General features: G+C 48.6%; 1 protein-coding gene across 1 annotated transcript in view; it reads left to right on the top strand.

Annotated features, from left to right (window-relative positions):
• Nucleotides 1–15,217, top strand: part of LOC135905086 (calcium-activated chloride channel regulator 4-like) — a 118,392-nt gene extending 103,175 nt beyond the window's left edge. Inside the window, exons 11-14 of the mRNA XM_065436058.1 lie at nt 342–609; nt 5,035–5,208; nt 13,713–14,030; nt 14,565–15,217. Coding sequence (XP_065292130.1) covers nt 342–609; nt 5,035–5,208; nt 13,713–14,030; nt 14,565–15,148 — 1,344 coding nt within the window. The 3' untranslated portion in view covers nt 15,149–15,217. The remainder of the gene's footprint in view (nt 1–341; nt 610–5,034; nt 5,209–13,712; nt 14,031–14,564) is intronic.
• Nucleotides 15,218–16,690: the final 1,473 nt, after the last annotated feature.

Here is a 16,690-nt window from a genome sequence, read left to right as displayed (position 1 = left end):
GAGGCTCGGCTTTTCGTGAGGGCGGCCTGACCACTTCGTTGACACGGGGCAACATACAAGTTTCCTGAGGATCTGAGCGTTTTCTGAAGGTTTGATAAAAAGGGAGGCATTCCTTCCTCCTAATTGTTGCATATTAACATGATTCTATTTGCATGAAATGTATTGGAGAATTTGAACTATGATGAACGGAATCGCTCATGCCCAAGAAGCAGGCTGCCGCCATCGGTCATCAATGCCATTTCCAGCTGTAATAATCTCTCTCTCTTTCTGTGTGTGTGTGTGTGTGTGCGTTGTCATTTTCTACTGATTGATTGATGTATTCTACATGTCTATTCTTCAAGACGGGTACTTGGACCCTTCAGCTAAAGAGCGACTTAAACGAAGATATGAAGTCCAGCGTGAGGGTGTTGTCACAAATTTCTGACAATACGGAACCCATCAGAAGCAGGGCCCGAATGATAAACGTGTTCGTCAGATACCCCTCCCGGTCTGCCGTCATTGTCGACGTCACTAAAGGAGAGAAGATCGTCTTGAATGCAAGTGTTATTGCCAAGATAACTGACTGGCGTGGAGGAACCACTACTCTAAGACTTCGTGACAATGGCCAAGGTGCGGAGAACGTCACTCGATCTTCTTATCGCAGAGCTCGATTTAGTTTCTTATAAATCTTAAATATTCTCACATTTAAATAATAGAAGCGCGAGGAATAGCAAAGCTCAAATATCAAAATTATGTAGTTTGATTGGCGTGGCCGTAGACTACCTTCGGGATGGGCCAAGAGGTTTAAAACTTGCTCTACACGCAAAGGTGTCACAAAGAAAGAAGCTGGCTTCAATAATTAAACATAAACGAAATTTTCCGTTAGCGAGGCTAAAACCGAGGACACCTAGCACGACAGCTCGTTTTTCCTTGAGAATATCTGTTTATTCCAATTTATACTGCCACTACGGCTACGAACACTACGTGCGATATTGCAGCATGTTGCTATTGCAATGGTTGTTTTGCCCTGATGGCGAAACTGCGATATCTTTTTAATGCCAGAACGTTAAAGGGCCCGCGTCGCAGAAAGTCCGGTCCACGGCGTCCCGCGTGGCCGTCGTTTCTGGAAAAATCATTCCGAATCGCGCTTACCCAACCAAGCAGGGCCCCCGTACAACACAAAGGAGCTACTGAACTAATTGAATTTCGCAAACTAAAGTGCACCAGAAAAATGGATGTGGCTTAGCTAAGGTTAAGCCCAGGATGCGAAGCATACTAGCCTTTATTTTAGTTGTTGAACCACTGTTTAGCCTGGTGAACTGCTCTTGCTTGGCTACATTTGGTTCGGCTAGACGAAGAAACAACTCATGCAGGCGAGCGCACGAGCTGACACCCGGCTATGTAGCTACGCGGCCGCAAGCGAGCGCACGAGTTGAGCCTCCGCTTTTGCAGCTGTTATGACGTCATATGGTAGCTACGCGGCCGCGCGCGGCGCAGCAAGGAAGAGCCTGGTTGTGCGGCTAGTATGCTTCGCATAAAAATTGTAAAGTACGACTTATACAGTCCCTACAGACATGATAGCGTCAGACTGTAATTTCAATATACGAGAAACGATAATCTTTTTTACGCGGAAGCTCAAACTCCTTTTAACTCGATAGTCCACCTATTTGAGGTCTGTCTTCAAGTAGGAGCGGCGTGGCCTGCTCGGTTCCTTCAAAACATCATCAATAACAGAACCAGAAAGCTCGCCTTCATGCATAGAGTTTGCCGCCAGCGTTTCCCGGTAAACATTACGGTTACATAAGCTGTATTTGCCGGGAAGCGTGAGAAGCAGTCGGGGATCTCTGAGTGCTATCGCGTTCGACTCTTGAAGGCGAAGCTTAAGCGTCTTCCAACTTTTCTTTTTCCCTCTTTTTGTGGCGTTGCACTTGGTCAGCAGCGCTATTGCGCGTTCTATATTAAGCGGTTTACGAGGTGGCGTGCCTTCACTGTTGACTTTGCCGAATCTGGGTCAAACGCAGGTAACTTTGGACGTGTGACCTCGAGTTTCTTGCTTGAAGGGCATCTCCCTCGAGAGGAACGGCGTACGGACGTTAAAACATTCAGCGGTTTTGAATTTACAGTCGCACAGATAGTGATAATTTTGCACACGCGTTTGGCACAACGTGACCTACGCGGCGCGCTAGTCGGTTTTCTATTCATAAACCTAATTAGCAACACTCTAATTGTTTTACACGGTCCCTTTCGTTAGTTTTGCTTTTGCACTACCACTATTTGTGTGGAATTCTTGAAGGTGCTCCAAGGAACAAAAAAAAACTACAGAAATTCTGAGAATTGTCTAATAAAGCGTAAGCATTGTTTGGCTCGGCTGTGGCTTCGTTTTTCCTGAGTGTTGCTTAAATCCCTTTCCTAGTTTGTGCGCGTCTACCCATCGTCTTTGCAGCGGCAGAGTCCGTAGGCTTTAGTAGAAAATTGTCACATTTTCTCGCCGCATCCGACCCCTTCAATGCAATTGTATCTAATGAGCCGGAATGCCGGCACAAGCGCGCCTCGACGGACCTGCAGAGCGGTCGAAAGCGAACACCAGGGCGCGATTGGAGATCTTTGTTCGATACGCGTTCTGTTCGGTTGCTGCCACGTCACCAAGTGGCAGTATGCAAAATTTCTGAGAACGGGGCGGAGAGAGCAGCCAATCGGCAAGCGGTGAACTCCCAGGAAGTTTACTTCCCTCGTTTGTCGTCTGCTTGCAGACAGTATACTACAAAACGAAATGTTTCTCTTCTTCCATTGAATGAAATCTTCACATAAATTTTGTCTTCTCAAGCTTAAACACGTTTTTTAAATACTAGTAAGTGTGAATACTACAATTTATAACTATTAGTTTCTCTGCGTCGTCCCTAGGTGGTGTCGCGCACTGCGAGAACAAAGAAAGAAAAAAGAAACGACGGGACCAGTGGCGCACTTTTCAGGAGGCAGCAACAACATTCCAGTGGCTCGCTCGCGCCAATGATGGGGTCGACTTCGCCGTACAGCCAATGCCCTATTTGTTTCGAGAAACGAAAGCGTCGCCGAAATTCGCTTTCTGCCATTTCTTAAACCCGTTTCGCAATGCCACCCGCTCTCCTTCCTCCTCGAGCAATGCCAGCGCAAACACCGAAGTTCCCAACAAATTCAATTTCTTGAATGAAACTATGCATTGAATTCGAACGTGCTAATCAACTGCCGAAATGACCGTTTGGATCCAATCGAATCCACCAGACGCGCCATGCGAAGCCGGTCTCTTAACGAGCGATGATCGCTCCGAACCTCCCAACTCCCGCAGGGCTCGGCGCCTAGCAGACGAAATGCTCGGTGGCAGGACGACTGACAGGAGCGCGTTGTCATTTCGACGCCACCAAAAACGTGGCCATGCCCCGAATCTAGCGACGTCGGCGCGGAGTAGGCTAATCGCGCGCACCGGTAACCGAACGAACGCGCCGAACAACCATCTCTGATCGCACCCTAGATAGATAGCGATCCTATAAAGAAAAGAAAGACGCTTGATTCTGCAAGCCGTGAGGGAGCACGGCGAAGCGTCGTCAGGGGAGAGGGAGGGGAAGTGAAAGATGATAGCGAAAGAGGGAGGATGTGGCCTAGCAGGCTCCACTACGGTCGACAGGTGGCAGTCCTCAGTGAAGTTGCCAGCGTTCTAGCGGGCATTTACAGGGTGTCCATTCCAGTCGAATTTATGAACTCCAGCAGGCATCGCAGCGCAGGGAGCTGGGCACACACCATTTCTCTATAAACACACCGGGAACAGCAGGTCAGTTTCTGTGGTCGCTGGAAGGCCATGGCGTCTGTAAGTGTTGATCCCTATGGAGCGTTTCTGCGCCATAGATGGGCAGGCACAGAGAAGGTGCTCCAGAGTCTCGAGGTCGAACACCAGCTGTCGCATCAGCGCGCTACGCGTCGCGTGAGGGGAGAGTGCATCGCCGCGATGGCAGGTCACTCTCACTGTCGCTTTCGCAAGCTTGCATTATGTTCGTGTTCCTAGTCCGCACAACGTCTCGCCGGCGTTTCGACTGCGCCTTTGTAAGGTCCAATGAAAACGCGCCGAGCGTGTCAACGCGCTCGTTTGCCCGCGAGATGTTCAGTACTCGAAGGACGCTCAGCAGCGTTCACTTGGGCAGTGGGCAATCTCAAAATCTTAAGTAGGCCCATCCAAAAGTTTAGAGTTGGCGCGTCCCCAAATTTCCAATTGGCTTACCTGAAAATTTCCAACTTGAGACCCCTCCCCCGAAAAAAAATTTCAGGTTAGTCCACACCAAGTTTAATTTGGCCCACGATGAAATTTCACGTTGGCAAACCCCCAAATTTGTTTCCCCACCCTAAAATTTGATGTTGGCCCACACCAAAATTTTAGTAGGCCCACCTTCAAGTTTCAAGTTGACTCAAATGCAAATTTCAAATTGACCCACCCTCGAAGTGCAATTGACCCACCCCCAAATTTGAGTTGGCCCATCCCTACTATAAGCTGCCTCATGCATTTTCTAGGGAGCCCTACGATCTCTATGAATATTGTTTTTATTTTATTGGTTTAAATTGTTCCTTGTAGCCTTAAAAAGCTACCAATCATATATATTTACACTTTCATATCGAATAAATGTCTGAACTTTGCAAATTACGACCCATTTTTGTGCAGATACTTGGCATTACACATTTCGCATGATGCGGCTGGGCAGCTCGCGAAAGAAAGCTTACACTGTAAAATTTATCCATACCGTGAGCATTGATTACTCAGCACACTCCTGTAGCGTGGCACTACACAAAAGGACGTGGAGCAGAGACGGTTTAGCGATGTTTTTGTTCTGTTGTGGCTGAAGTTCAGTAATAAAGAATTGCTGGCGCAAATTTTCCAGACGTTGGCGCTTGCTGGAATCGCTTGGCGCAGAGAGGGCTAATTGGAGATCGCATTGAGAGGACTTCGTCCTGCAGTGGACAATAAATAGGCTGACGATGATGATGATGATGATGATGACGACGATGATGATGATGATGGTGGTGATGATTTTGCAGACCCAGACGTGTACGCAGATGACGGGAAGTACTCTGAGTACTTCGTCGACTTTATTGGAAGTGGAAGGTACTACTTGCGGGCATACGTGATTGGTCACAACGTTAACGCATCCTGCAGGACGGCATGTTCTGCCAGCTCCAATAAGCCCCTCATGATGAAGCAGAATACCCCCGGTGAGTACGATCATTCAGGCGTTTTCGTGAAACACCCGTACTGAATGTAGCAACACGATCCCTGCTTTTTATATTTGCAGCCTCCTGCATGAGTACGAAAATCTTTTGCTTAGCATAAAGCTAAAAAACAAACCCTGTGTCACGTTGTGAATGAGATGACGTACTGACGGGAAGAAAACCGACAAGCCACGTGTAGAGCCACGTCAGGTTATGTTGTATGCAACTGATAGTTTATTTACAAAGTACTACTGCTTAACATGCTGCCAGTATTGGGTCTGCTTGATTCAAGTGCCTTTCAATGGGTACACTCCCCTATAGCCGGGCCACTTCAAATATTGAAAACAAACTCCGCCCGCGTAATCACAAAGCCCCTGTCATCCATGCCCAGAGCCCGAAATAACTGAGAATGTACATCGCATTGTTGCATGGTTATCTACCGCAGATACACAAAGCCAGTGTGTAATTTGCGAAGGACCGTAACTTAAGGCAACAAAATAACAGCTAATTACTCAACCTCCACCGGTGGCGACCCAAGAAGACGCCTATTGTCTAGGCCAGGCACGAACAGCTACATGCAATTGCACATTATGCATGTCAGGTTTTTCACACAGCTTGTCGTGCTACAGTAACATAGAATGATTAATTATTATAGGTATGTATGGTACAACATTTTTATTTTGTGAGTAGCAAACTGTAGGAGAAATATCGCTCATTGCCTTTCAAAGCCACAGTTTTGACGAAGTCAGTATCAGGGACTTCTTTCCATCTTCAACATTTCCTTATTTCCCACCAATGTGCCTGCGGCATCTATGAGGTAATCCTAACCCAATCGTAATGCACTCCACAAGTCTTTTAAATGAATTAGACGTCAACAATGCCACAACATTGCTACGGCACAATATGTGCGATCACGAAAGGCCAGCAGTGTGAAGACGACGACGACGATTAGAAGCTAGCGCGGGCTGTTGCCTCTTGGCCAAGCGCAGCGTATTTTCCTTGTAAATATATTTGTACATAGCTTTTCGTCTGCGTCTTCCTACGTAACATATCTGGTGGAGGTGGACGTTCCCTGTACCTCGTCACGGAGCTTCGCAGTGGACGGTACGTCGAGCCTTCCTTCATGGCTCCCGGCGACGACAACCCGACTCCGCCGGCTCTGACACCTGCTGCGACTTCGACGACCTACATCACTCTCCCCGCTCCCCGTGATCCTGGCGTATTCTCGGGCCAAGATGGCGAAGACGTCGATGACTGGATCCGCCTGTATGAACACGTCAGCCGCAATAACCGGTGGGATCCTACTATTATGCTCGCCAACGTAGTCTTTTACCTCGGTGGCACACCTCGAGTTTGGTATCGCACGCACGAAGATGAGCTCACCAGTTGGGATTCACTTAAGACACAGCTTCGAGACTTGTTCGGCAACCCCTACGGTCAACAACTTGCCGCGCAGAAGGCGCTTTCCGGCCGTGTGCAGACGTCAACAGAGCCCTATGTCACGTACATTCAGGACGTCTTGGCTCTGTGCCGCAAAGTTGACACCCACAAGACTGAGTCAGACAAGGTTTCCCACATCTTCAAAGGCATTGCCGATGACGCCTTCAACTTGCTCGTTTGCAACAACGTAACCACGGTGGATGCTGTTATAAAAGAGTGCCGCCGCTTGGAACTCGCCAAAAGCCGACGTATTGACCAGAAGTTTGCCCGTCTGCCCAACACCCCAGCGACATCTTCCTGTGCCGACGCTCCTCGTCCCAACAACACTGCCGATGTTACCAAGATCGTCCGGCGTGAGATCGAGGCCGCCTATCCGGCTGTCTTCGACTCCAGTCCCACCAACACATCTGCGGTCACGGTCTCACTGATCCAGGCAGTTGTCCGCCAGGAGTTTGAAAACATGGGTCTTCACACCATCTGCTCGGCCCATCGCCCTGATACCCGCCCGGCTTCTTCGATTTCGCCCCGTCCCGCATCTTCTTACCCACCACGTTTCCGCAACCCATCTGAATGGCGCACTGCTGACGACAAGCCTATTTGTTTCCACTGCCATCGAATCGGGCACATTTCTCGGCACTGTCGTAGTCGCTGGAGTTCCCCGATCCGGTCTACTTATACTGCCTACTCTCGCCCCTCAGGTGGCCCTTCTCGTCCCTATGCCGCACGCTCCGATAATGCCGCCACTGATTCTCCTGCAACGAACCGCCCCTATTCTCGTTCGCCTTCGCCCCAACGACGACAATCTCGCTCTCCCCCGCCCCGTCGCTCCTATTCGCCGACTCCCTTCGGACGCCGCTCCCAGCCGGAAAACTAGACGATGCAGCGCCTCGAGGTGACGCTGCATTGCTCCCTACGCCGCCAAATCCTCTACTGACTTTGCCCACTCATCTGAACCTTCTTGACGTGCAAGTCGACGGTGTTTCTGTGTCTGCTCTCATAGACACTGGGGCGCATTTGTCCGTAATGAGCGCTGACCTTCGTAACCGGCTCAAGAAAATTATCACGCCCGCCACGACGCCTGTTGTCCGTGTCGCCGATGGCGGAACAGCCCCCGTAATTGGTATGTGTACCGCCCGCGTCTCCTTCGCCGATCGCTCAACAATCGTGCTATTCACAGTCATCGCCCACTGTCCCCACGACATCATCCTCGGCTTAGACTTCCTCTCCGCACATTCTGCTCTCATCGATTGTTCCGCCAGTACTCTCCGCTTTGACCTGCCTGTTCTGGATCCTGCTGAACCACACCCCAGTCGCCTCAGTTCCGCCGACTTCGTTCGCTTGCCACCTTCGGCACTGACCTACGTTGACCTAGTGTCATCCCCACCAGTCCCCGACGGTCACTACATCGCGGCTCCTATGCAAGACGTCCTCCTTACACACGGGATCACAGTACCCCATACAGTTTTATCTATTACGGCGAATTGCGTCTGCCTGCCAGTGGTCAACTTTGGCTTGACGACACAAGTGCTGCCACGTGGGATGTCTTTGGCCCAGCTTTGTTCTTTCGAGGATCACTCAGTAGCATCCATTGCAGTAGACGACACTTCATCCGATACTCCTCTACCATCGCAGTCGACAAATTGTACCGTCGCTGACTTACGGAAAATGATTGCCCCCGACTTGCCCTCCGAGCACGCTCGTGAACTCTACCGCGTTCTGTTTTCCTACCACAATATTTTTGACTTTAACGATCGTCCTTTGGCCCAAACTACAGCTGTCAAACATCGCATTAATACGGGCGATGCCCCTCCTATTCATCGCCGCCCGTATCGAGTGTCTCCAGCTGAGCGTCAAGTTATTCACGCAGAAGTTCGCAAAATGCTTGCCAAGAACATTATTGAACCGTCATGTAGTCCTTGGGCGTCACCGGTTGTGCTGGTAAAAAAGAGGGATGGCTCATGGCGCTTTTGCGTGGATTATCGGCACCTTAACAGGGTTACCAAAAAGGACGTGTATCCCCTACCTCGGATTGATGACGCCCTTGACTGCCTCCACGGTGCTCGCTATTTCTCCTCTATTGACCTTCGCTCCGGCTATTGGCAGATTGCCGTGGACGATCTCGACCGCGAGAAGACTGCCTTTGTAACACCCGACGGTCTTTATCAATTCAGGGTGATGCCGTTCGGCCTATGTAACGCTCCTGCCACTTTTGAACGCATGATGGACTCCCTTCTTCGCGGTTTCAAATGGCCCACGTGCTTGTGCTACTTGGACGAGGTTATCGTATTCTCCCCAACGTTCGCTACGCACCTCGAGCGCCTCTCAGCAGTCCTGGATGTTTTTCGGCGAGCCGGTCTGCAACTCAACGCATCGAAGTGCCAATTCGGCCGTCGCCAGATTACCGTCCTTGGACATCTCGTTGACGCGAACGGAGTGAAACCGGACCCAGGCAAGATCCATGCTGTTACGCACTTCCCTGTTCCGAAGTGTGTCAAGGATGTGCGCAGCTTCATCGGCCTTTGTTCGTACTTCCGCCGTTTCGTGAGGAATTTCGCCGCCATAGCACGACCTCTAACCGACCTTTTGAAAAAAGACGCTCCTTTCCAGTGGGGCGATAACGAGGCCTCTGCATTCTCTCATCTAATCGACATTCTCACAACGCCTCCAGTTCTGGCCCATTCCGATCCTTCTGCGCCTACCGAAATCCGTACTGATGCCAGCGGTCACGGAATTGGAGCAGTACTGGCACAACGCCAGCGTGGCCACGACCGTGTTATTGCTTACGCCAGCAGGCTCCTCTCACCCGCGGAGCGCAACTATTCCATCACTGAGCGTGAGTGACTGGCCCTAGTTTGGGCGGTTGCGAAATTCCGCCCATACTTATATGGCCGATCCTTTTCCGTTGTCACAGACCATCACGCGCTTTGTTGGTTATGCTCATTGAAAGACCCTTCAGAAAGACTTGGTCGCTGGGCCTTACGCCTCCAAGAATATTCGTTCTCTGTCACCTACAAATCTGGCCGACTACACCAGGACGCTGACTGCCTGTCTCGCTACCCGGTATACGAGCCTGACGAAGCCGACAGTAGTACCGCCGACGGCATTTTCTCTGTGTCTGCCTTCGCTAACATCGCCGATTAGCAGTACCGAGACCTATCGCTGCGAATACTCATCGAGCGTCTGCGCTCTACACCTACCGACGCATCCGTTCGCCGATATGTCCTCCAGGGCGGCATTCTGTACCGAAGGAGCTTCCTCCCTGATGGCCCTGATCTTCTTCTTGTCGTGCCAAAACATCTACGACAGACTGTGCTCTTTGAGATGCATGACGCACCCACTGCAGGACATCTTGGGGTAACCCGCACGTACGACCGCGTCCGCCGCCGCTTCTATTGGCCTGGTCTCGCTCGCTCCGTTCGACGCTATGTTGCTGCCTGTGATCCCTGCCAACGTCGGAAGACACCTCAGGTGCTACCTGCCGGTCATCTCCAGCCGATCACCGTCCTTGTGGAACCGTTCTTTCGTGTTGGATTAGACCTGCTCGGTCTCTTTCCCACGTCATCCTCTGGGAACAAATGGGTAGCCGTCGCGACTGATTACGCCACCCGATACGCTATCACTCGGGCTCTCCCTACCAGCTGCGCCACTGACGTCGCGGACTTTCTCTTGCGTGACATTATCTTGCTTCATGGCGCCCCGCGACAGCTGCTTACTGACCGTGGTCGAAACTTCCTCTCGAAAGTTATCGCTGGCATTGTGCGTTCCTGCTACATTCAACACAAACTGACTACTTCATACCATCCTCAAACCAATGGCCTGACAGAGCGGTTAAACCGTACTCTTACCGATATGCTGGCCAAGTACGTTTCCAAGGGCCACCACGACTGGGACATTGCCCTTCCTTACGTAACATTTGCGTACAATTCTTCCCAGCACGACACCGCCGGATTTTCTCCCTTTTATCTACTGTACGGTCGCGAACCTACCTTGCCCCTAGACACGGCACTTCCTCCTGCTGCGGTCTCAACAAGCGAGTATGCGCGCGACGCTATCGCCCTCGCCGACCATGCACGCCAGCTTGCCCGTGCTCGACTTACGGCCTCACAGACCACTCAGCAGTGTCAGTACAACGCCCGCCATCGTGACGTACAGTTTTCACCTGGTGCGCTCGTGCTCCTGTGGTCGCCCTCTCGTCACGTCGGACTTTCAGAGAAGCTTCTTTCGCGATACACAGGGCCCTACCGCGTGCTGCGCCAGGTGACGCCTGTGACTTACGAAATTGCTCCTGTGGGCTCAACCTCGTCCTCTCCTGTCGCATCTAGTGATGTCGTACACGTCAGTAGGCTCAAGGCCTACTACACTGCTTCCGAGTCCGATCTTTAGTCGCTACGGGACGGCGCTTTTGCAGCCGGGGGTAGTGCTACGGAACAATATGTGCGATCACGAAAGGCCAGCAGTGTGAAGACGACGACGACGATTAGAAGCTAGCGCGGGCTGTTGCCTCTTGGCCAAGCGCAGCGTATTTTCCTTGTAAATATATTTGTACATAGCTTTTCGTCTGCGTCTTCCTACGTAACAATATTTCTGAAAGGCATAAAGCTTCCCCAACAGAGTAATGCAGATCGGAAGCGATGGCATCGTAAGCTTGATCTATAATTAATAAGGACCCTGGTCGGGAGCGGGCCTAGGACCTTCTGGCTAGGGTCGGATAAGCGTGGGCATGCTAATTCTAACTTGCCAGGAAGCCTACTTTAAAAATGCCTACACTTACGTTTTTTATTAAGACGCGCCTCTGGGTCTCTGAGAAAGCAGGGCAGGCAGGCAGCGGCCTTGGTGCGGCACCAGGCCCAGATTAAGGTCCCAGTGACCACCCGTGCCTACCTGCACGCCGCACCTGCTTCCACGTTCGCGGCATTGGGAGACTCGTCAAAGAAGTTCCGAGGTTATTCGCATCTTATAAGTCTTTCTTTTTCTTTCTTTTCTTCCTTCTTTTCTGCACAGTTTCAGTAAGGGATGAGTAGTGTTGCTTGCAGGAGGTGAACCTAGCTTTGCTAACTTTGCGCGCCTTTTCAGGGATGCATTCCGACGCTTCACAAATTGCACAAATGAGCGTATTATGAACTGCCTTACAAAGGTAAATGAAGTGGCCCGTAGGTACGAAGTAATTAACATATAACAGATAAATGCATTTTTCGGTGATCCTTGCTGTCGTTATCGTCATTGTCACAGTACAACAAAAATTCATAATTGTTTTCCTCCATCGAAAACGGGCGGGCCTGCCGCGCTGACAAACATTAACGCGGTGCAGAAAAGAAGTGAGAGGGCAGCGAGACATGAGTGCCGCCTTTCGTTAACAAAAATCAAGCTGTAATCATACCTGCCAACCCCGAATGTTTGTAATGTTTAAGAATTTGAATCATTCACGATTTTACGAATGTTGCCGATAGTTTTACGAAAAATCATTTCTGCACGTCGGTCTCCGTGCCGTTGCAAGCCTCTGTTGGTGAAAGGAAGCAAGAGGGATGCTTGCGTCGACCAAGATAATACGAACTAGCCCTGAAGTAGGTGAAATTCGCAATCGCGAAATCACTGAAGAAATCACCGTGATCTCGCAACTATTTGTCGCTTGTCAATGTTCATTTTTCCATGTTTTTGGCACGGTTGGTGTGCTACGCTTGGAGTTAAGTGATTTTTCGAATGCGTTTGTGGTATCCCTAATAAAAAACGAGTGATCAGGTCATTTTTTTTTAATTCATGCTATGGTCGCCGCTGAACTGAGCGCAAACAGGAAATCATATCCTAAACGGAATTTTGGTGAGAACTGAATGTGGATCCTAAGCCAATGTTTTTGAACGTGCCTGCACCCAAGCTGAACCGGAACCATAATAAAACAATAATAATTACCGGTTGGCCGCGCAGCGGTTCTGGCATATGGGGCGACGCAATTACTAAACACGCTCGCGATTTTTCGAATGAACTATTTCAACTGGCGCGTTATGACTATTTGTTATGACTAACAAGCTGAGAGCATAAATATACGAGAATACGTAAGACGATGGGGACTTGCCGTTCACCACGGCCAACTCTATTGGGACTTATGGTCTTGGCTTTGCGAGTTGCAATCCGTGTCCTAAATTTTTCAGGGACTCTGCGTAATCGCCAGTTTTGTTGAACCTAAAAATTAGGTGCTTTGTTTGCAACAAGGCGAATTCACGTTTTCATAGCTGTCATATGGCATTTCTTTCTTGTGTGTGTGTGTGTGCGTGTCGTGTGTTACGTCGCGCGCATGTGTACGGGGGTGCAGATTTCTTTGGTTGATCTTGATCCCCAAATGTAATTTAAAAAAAAACACACCACCGCTAAAACTGTAGTGGTTGTAGCAACGCGAGTGGTCAATTCACGCGCAACGCCCAACGTTTAAAAAACGCAGAGAAGCACCGAGCCCGAGATTGCGCGGCCTCGGTTCGTGTTTGCGCCATTCCAACATCCCGATTTCGGCAGAGTCAAAGTTAGCTCATATCACGAAACACATTAACTAATCATTGACTGAAAACTGGATGCCATTTGGATTACGCCAAAGAAAGCAATAAGATTGCTTCCCGTTCGACATGAAATGGGGTAGCACATGAGCATTACCCATATGTGTCACCATTTATCTTTTATATAAGTTCCCTACCAAATTTACTGCCTCGAGCTTCAGCATTTTACATTTTAGCGGTTCTTTGAAAAACAATATTCATACCAGTTAGTGAGTAGTGTGCAAGTGACAGGAAATAATAAATCGCTTTTGAATGGTATGTTCCTTAAACACCTCATGTCTGTGCGCGAGAAGTGATTGAGGCATTCCGTGGAATGTTTTTTCACCGACTCATTTCCTTAGCGGTGTTAAAATCTTCTTATATGCACCTGTCAACTCTTCCCATGAAATCAGCTACTGTAAATAACACGCAGCACAATGATAGTCTTCACAAGGAGCTTTCTTGACAGCAAGGACAAAGCCGTGTTGTGTTTGTTTGTTATGTCTGAAACCTTCACAACAACATTTTTAATTGCAACATCACTTGCAGGGCCCTGCAAGCTGCCCCATAAGTACCCCAAAGAGTGTTGCGAACTGAGCAGCAAGTATCCCAAAAAGTGCTTCCCTTCCTACAACGGCACCTTCAAGCACAAACCCCAGCGGCTAGGAGAAGAGAAAATCAACGGCACTTGGGAAATTGTTGTCGATGGAGGAACTTTGGATGTTACCCACAAGCTCAACAAAAGCGTGTATCCGCCACTGAAACCTTGGAACTTCCGAGTCTGTTGTGCGACATCAGGAAAAAATGGGTCTCTTCTCCTTCAGATGAGCTGGAATTGGGCGGGTGCACACCTGAACTCTGGAAAAGGTTGGTATTAGGTTAGCTCTGAAAGCGCAGCGTAGTACTTTACCACATAAGGACGCCGAAGAACGAAGTGAGTGTGTTAAGCATGGTTCTGGAATTATTCCCGCATAACTGGTCACCTGGAACGAATTCGGCACGTGTTGAGTAGAAGTGCAATACTCTGACTGTTAAATCAAACGTGTAATCCAGGCAAATTTAAATCAAGCCTATCCGTGACTTTTCGTGACGCCACTTTTGTTGCGGGCAGTTTAAATATGTATCAACGAATCAAAAATAGCTGTGATATCTAAGCCCGACTGTGTGTACATTGTATGGTGATACAGATACAACATAACGAGAAAAAATGAATACTGAAATAAGCGAACAAAATATAATCTGTTTAAAAGTATTCTATCTGTAAGATGAAGACAGGCGCAGTGTAGTATCGAATACATGCTGGCGTCTTTTGTTACCTATTCGAGATATACATCGCATGAAAAATAATTCGCTCTGGTTTTGCTCTAACATTTGTTTCGTTTCATGTGTTCTCTCTAACAGCGTCATCAATCGATATCCGGGTGAGTAAGACGTCCGCAAGTCTCAAGAAAAACTTCGAGTCACAAGAGGAGATTGATTCAACCCATTTGGTCAAGGGTACCTTAGAACCTGGTGAAGCTCACACGCTCAACAAAGTTACCATATCTCTTTCCCGTGACTGGGCAGAAGTTACAGAAGAATATACAAGATGGCGAGTTAAGTTTGCTGCTAGAACGATGAACTCCCGTAACGTGACTTCCGAGCTGTCAGATGTAGCAGACTTGGACTACTTCGACAGGAAAAAGTACACATCCGAAAATGACATTGAAGACTCTGACGAAAAGGCGCCAACAAAGGAGCCCCCGAGATACACGGAAGCTGACAAAGGCAATGAAGAATCTACAGGCGGAAACAACGCCGAAGACAGCAATGATGGCACATCCACATCTGTATTGCCTTTGGTTCTGGCTCTTATTGTGGCAGTGGTGGTGATCCTTGCTGCCGCAATATGGGCGCTTAGAATGATCATGGATAAACGCGAAGACGTGGTGCAAAAAGAGGCTTCTTTTGAATTGACCGCCGCCACAAGTGTGCCATTGCAGTAGAGTTGAGGACTTTGGAAGTTAATGAACTTCACTCAAGACGAGACGTCAGGTAGTGTTTTTAGACTCGCATGTTCTTATTGAGCCTGTTGTTTCACCGAAGATATGCAATTCCTAATATTACCACACTGCACCTGACATTTTTCAAAAACTCGCTGCTTCTCGTGCACCTAAGGATCAGTGAAAAATATTTATTTCAGCAACTCCATAATATACTTATTCAAATAGCAGCAAATACAATGTTGCTTGAAAGTTAATCGTTTGGCAGCATCCCTTGGACAAGTTTGATAATATGCATCCCTCAATTCCGCCAAGACTTGCAGTGAAGTCGAGTTACTGTCTGCTGAAACCACAGCGCGATCGAAGGACAGTGTAAGAGCATGCAAAACTAACGCGCCTTCTGGGAAAATCTAGAAAGGTGAAGGGGGTCAACCGAGAGGCCCGATTTTTTATTAGTCATAAGGAGCCAACAAACGTAGAGCATCGCTAGCGAAATGCGAAGGATGTGGGATCGTTCCCCACCTGCGGCAAGTTGTTTTTTCATCCACATTATTTCATCCTTTCCTTATTCATTTGTTAGCCACAAATAATTTGCGCTATGTTGTCTTTGGTGTGAGTGTTTGTTGGCTTCCTATGAAAAATCTAGGAAGGTGGCATTGCATAAACAAGGAGGGTGTTCAATTTTGTATATAGCACAGTCGTCGTAAAATGTCAACCATAAATTCTTAACATGTTTTACCAACAATGACATGCAGTGAACGAGTTGCCAATTGAATCATTGAATCAACAAATAAAAAATTGAACGCAAGATAGCAAGCGAACAAGAATGGGTAGCGGCTGCAGGATGCATGGTGGTTGCAAGGGGAATGTGAAAAGGGGGCTGCGTGATTATAACAAAGGTGGCAATAATGGGCTTTAAGTATTTCTTTAATATGCTTTGGTAGGGTGGCGCTTTAGGGGCAGGATTCCTTGTAAGTTTCCTCACATATGCAGATTAAAACGAATAACGTCTATTAAGAGATAACTAGTCCCGGGTGCGTGGACTAACTTCAACCGTATATTTACGGCGCCACATTTTACCTGAGCAGTTGAAGTGGCACAATAATCGTAGAGGCTCTTGATTACCCTGACCATATGTTCTGCGTCAGGCAGCTATAAGCCAGGTATTGTGCTCCTGGGAAGCGTCACACCTGAACTCAAAACAAGAACTCACAACTCCACCCGACATGCAAAGCATTCATAGCGATAGCAACATCATTTGGGAATTAAGTTTCGTAGCTTTATCTGCCGCGAAAGTTGCACTTAAACCTTCGATTACTAATTATAATACCAATGTTTGTGTAACGTGCGCCCATATAAACGTGAAAGAAAATATCACTCCATTGACGAGAAGGCTCGCCCTGACCTCACTGGCGCAATAAAGAGTGGGGGCAGAGAAGAGCTATGCTTTGCGCTGCCTGTTGCTGAAACACAATTTCCAAACTTGGGATTGCACAAATTCCAGGCACTAGATGCGCGGGAAAGCAGAGCACACGAAACGATCCG

The sequence above is a fragment of the Dermacentor albipictus genome, chromosome 6 (assembly GCF_038994185.2).
Source record: "Dermacentor albipictus isolate Rhodes 1998 colony chromosome 6, USDA_Dalb.pri_finalv2, whole genome shotgun sequence".
In the NCBI taxonomy this organism is placed as follows: Eukaryota; Metazoa; Arthropoda; class Arachnida; order Ixodida; family Ixodidae; genus Dermacentor; species Dermacentor albipictus.
The sequence above is the reverse complement of the archived record's forward strand: the minus strand, read 5'-3'. Positions and strand labels throughout refer to the sequence as shown.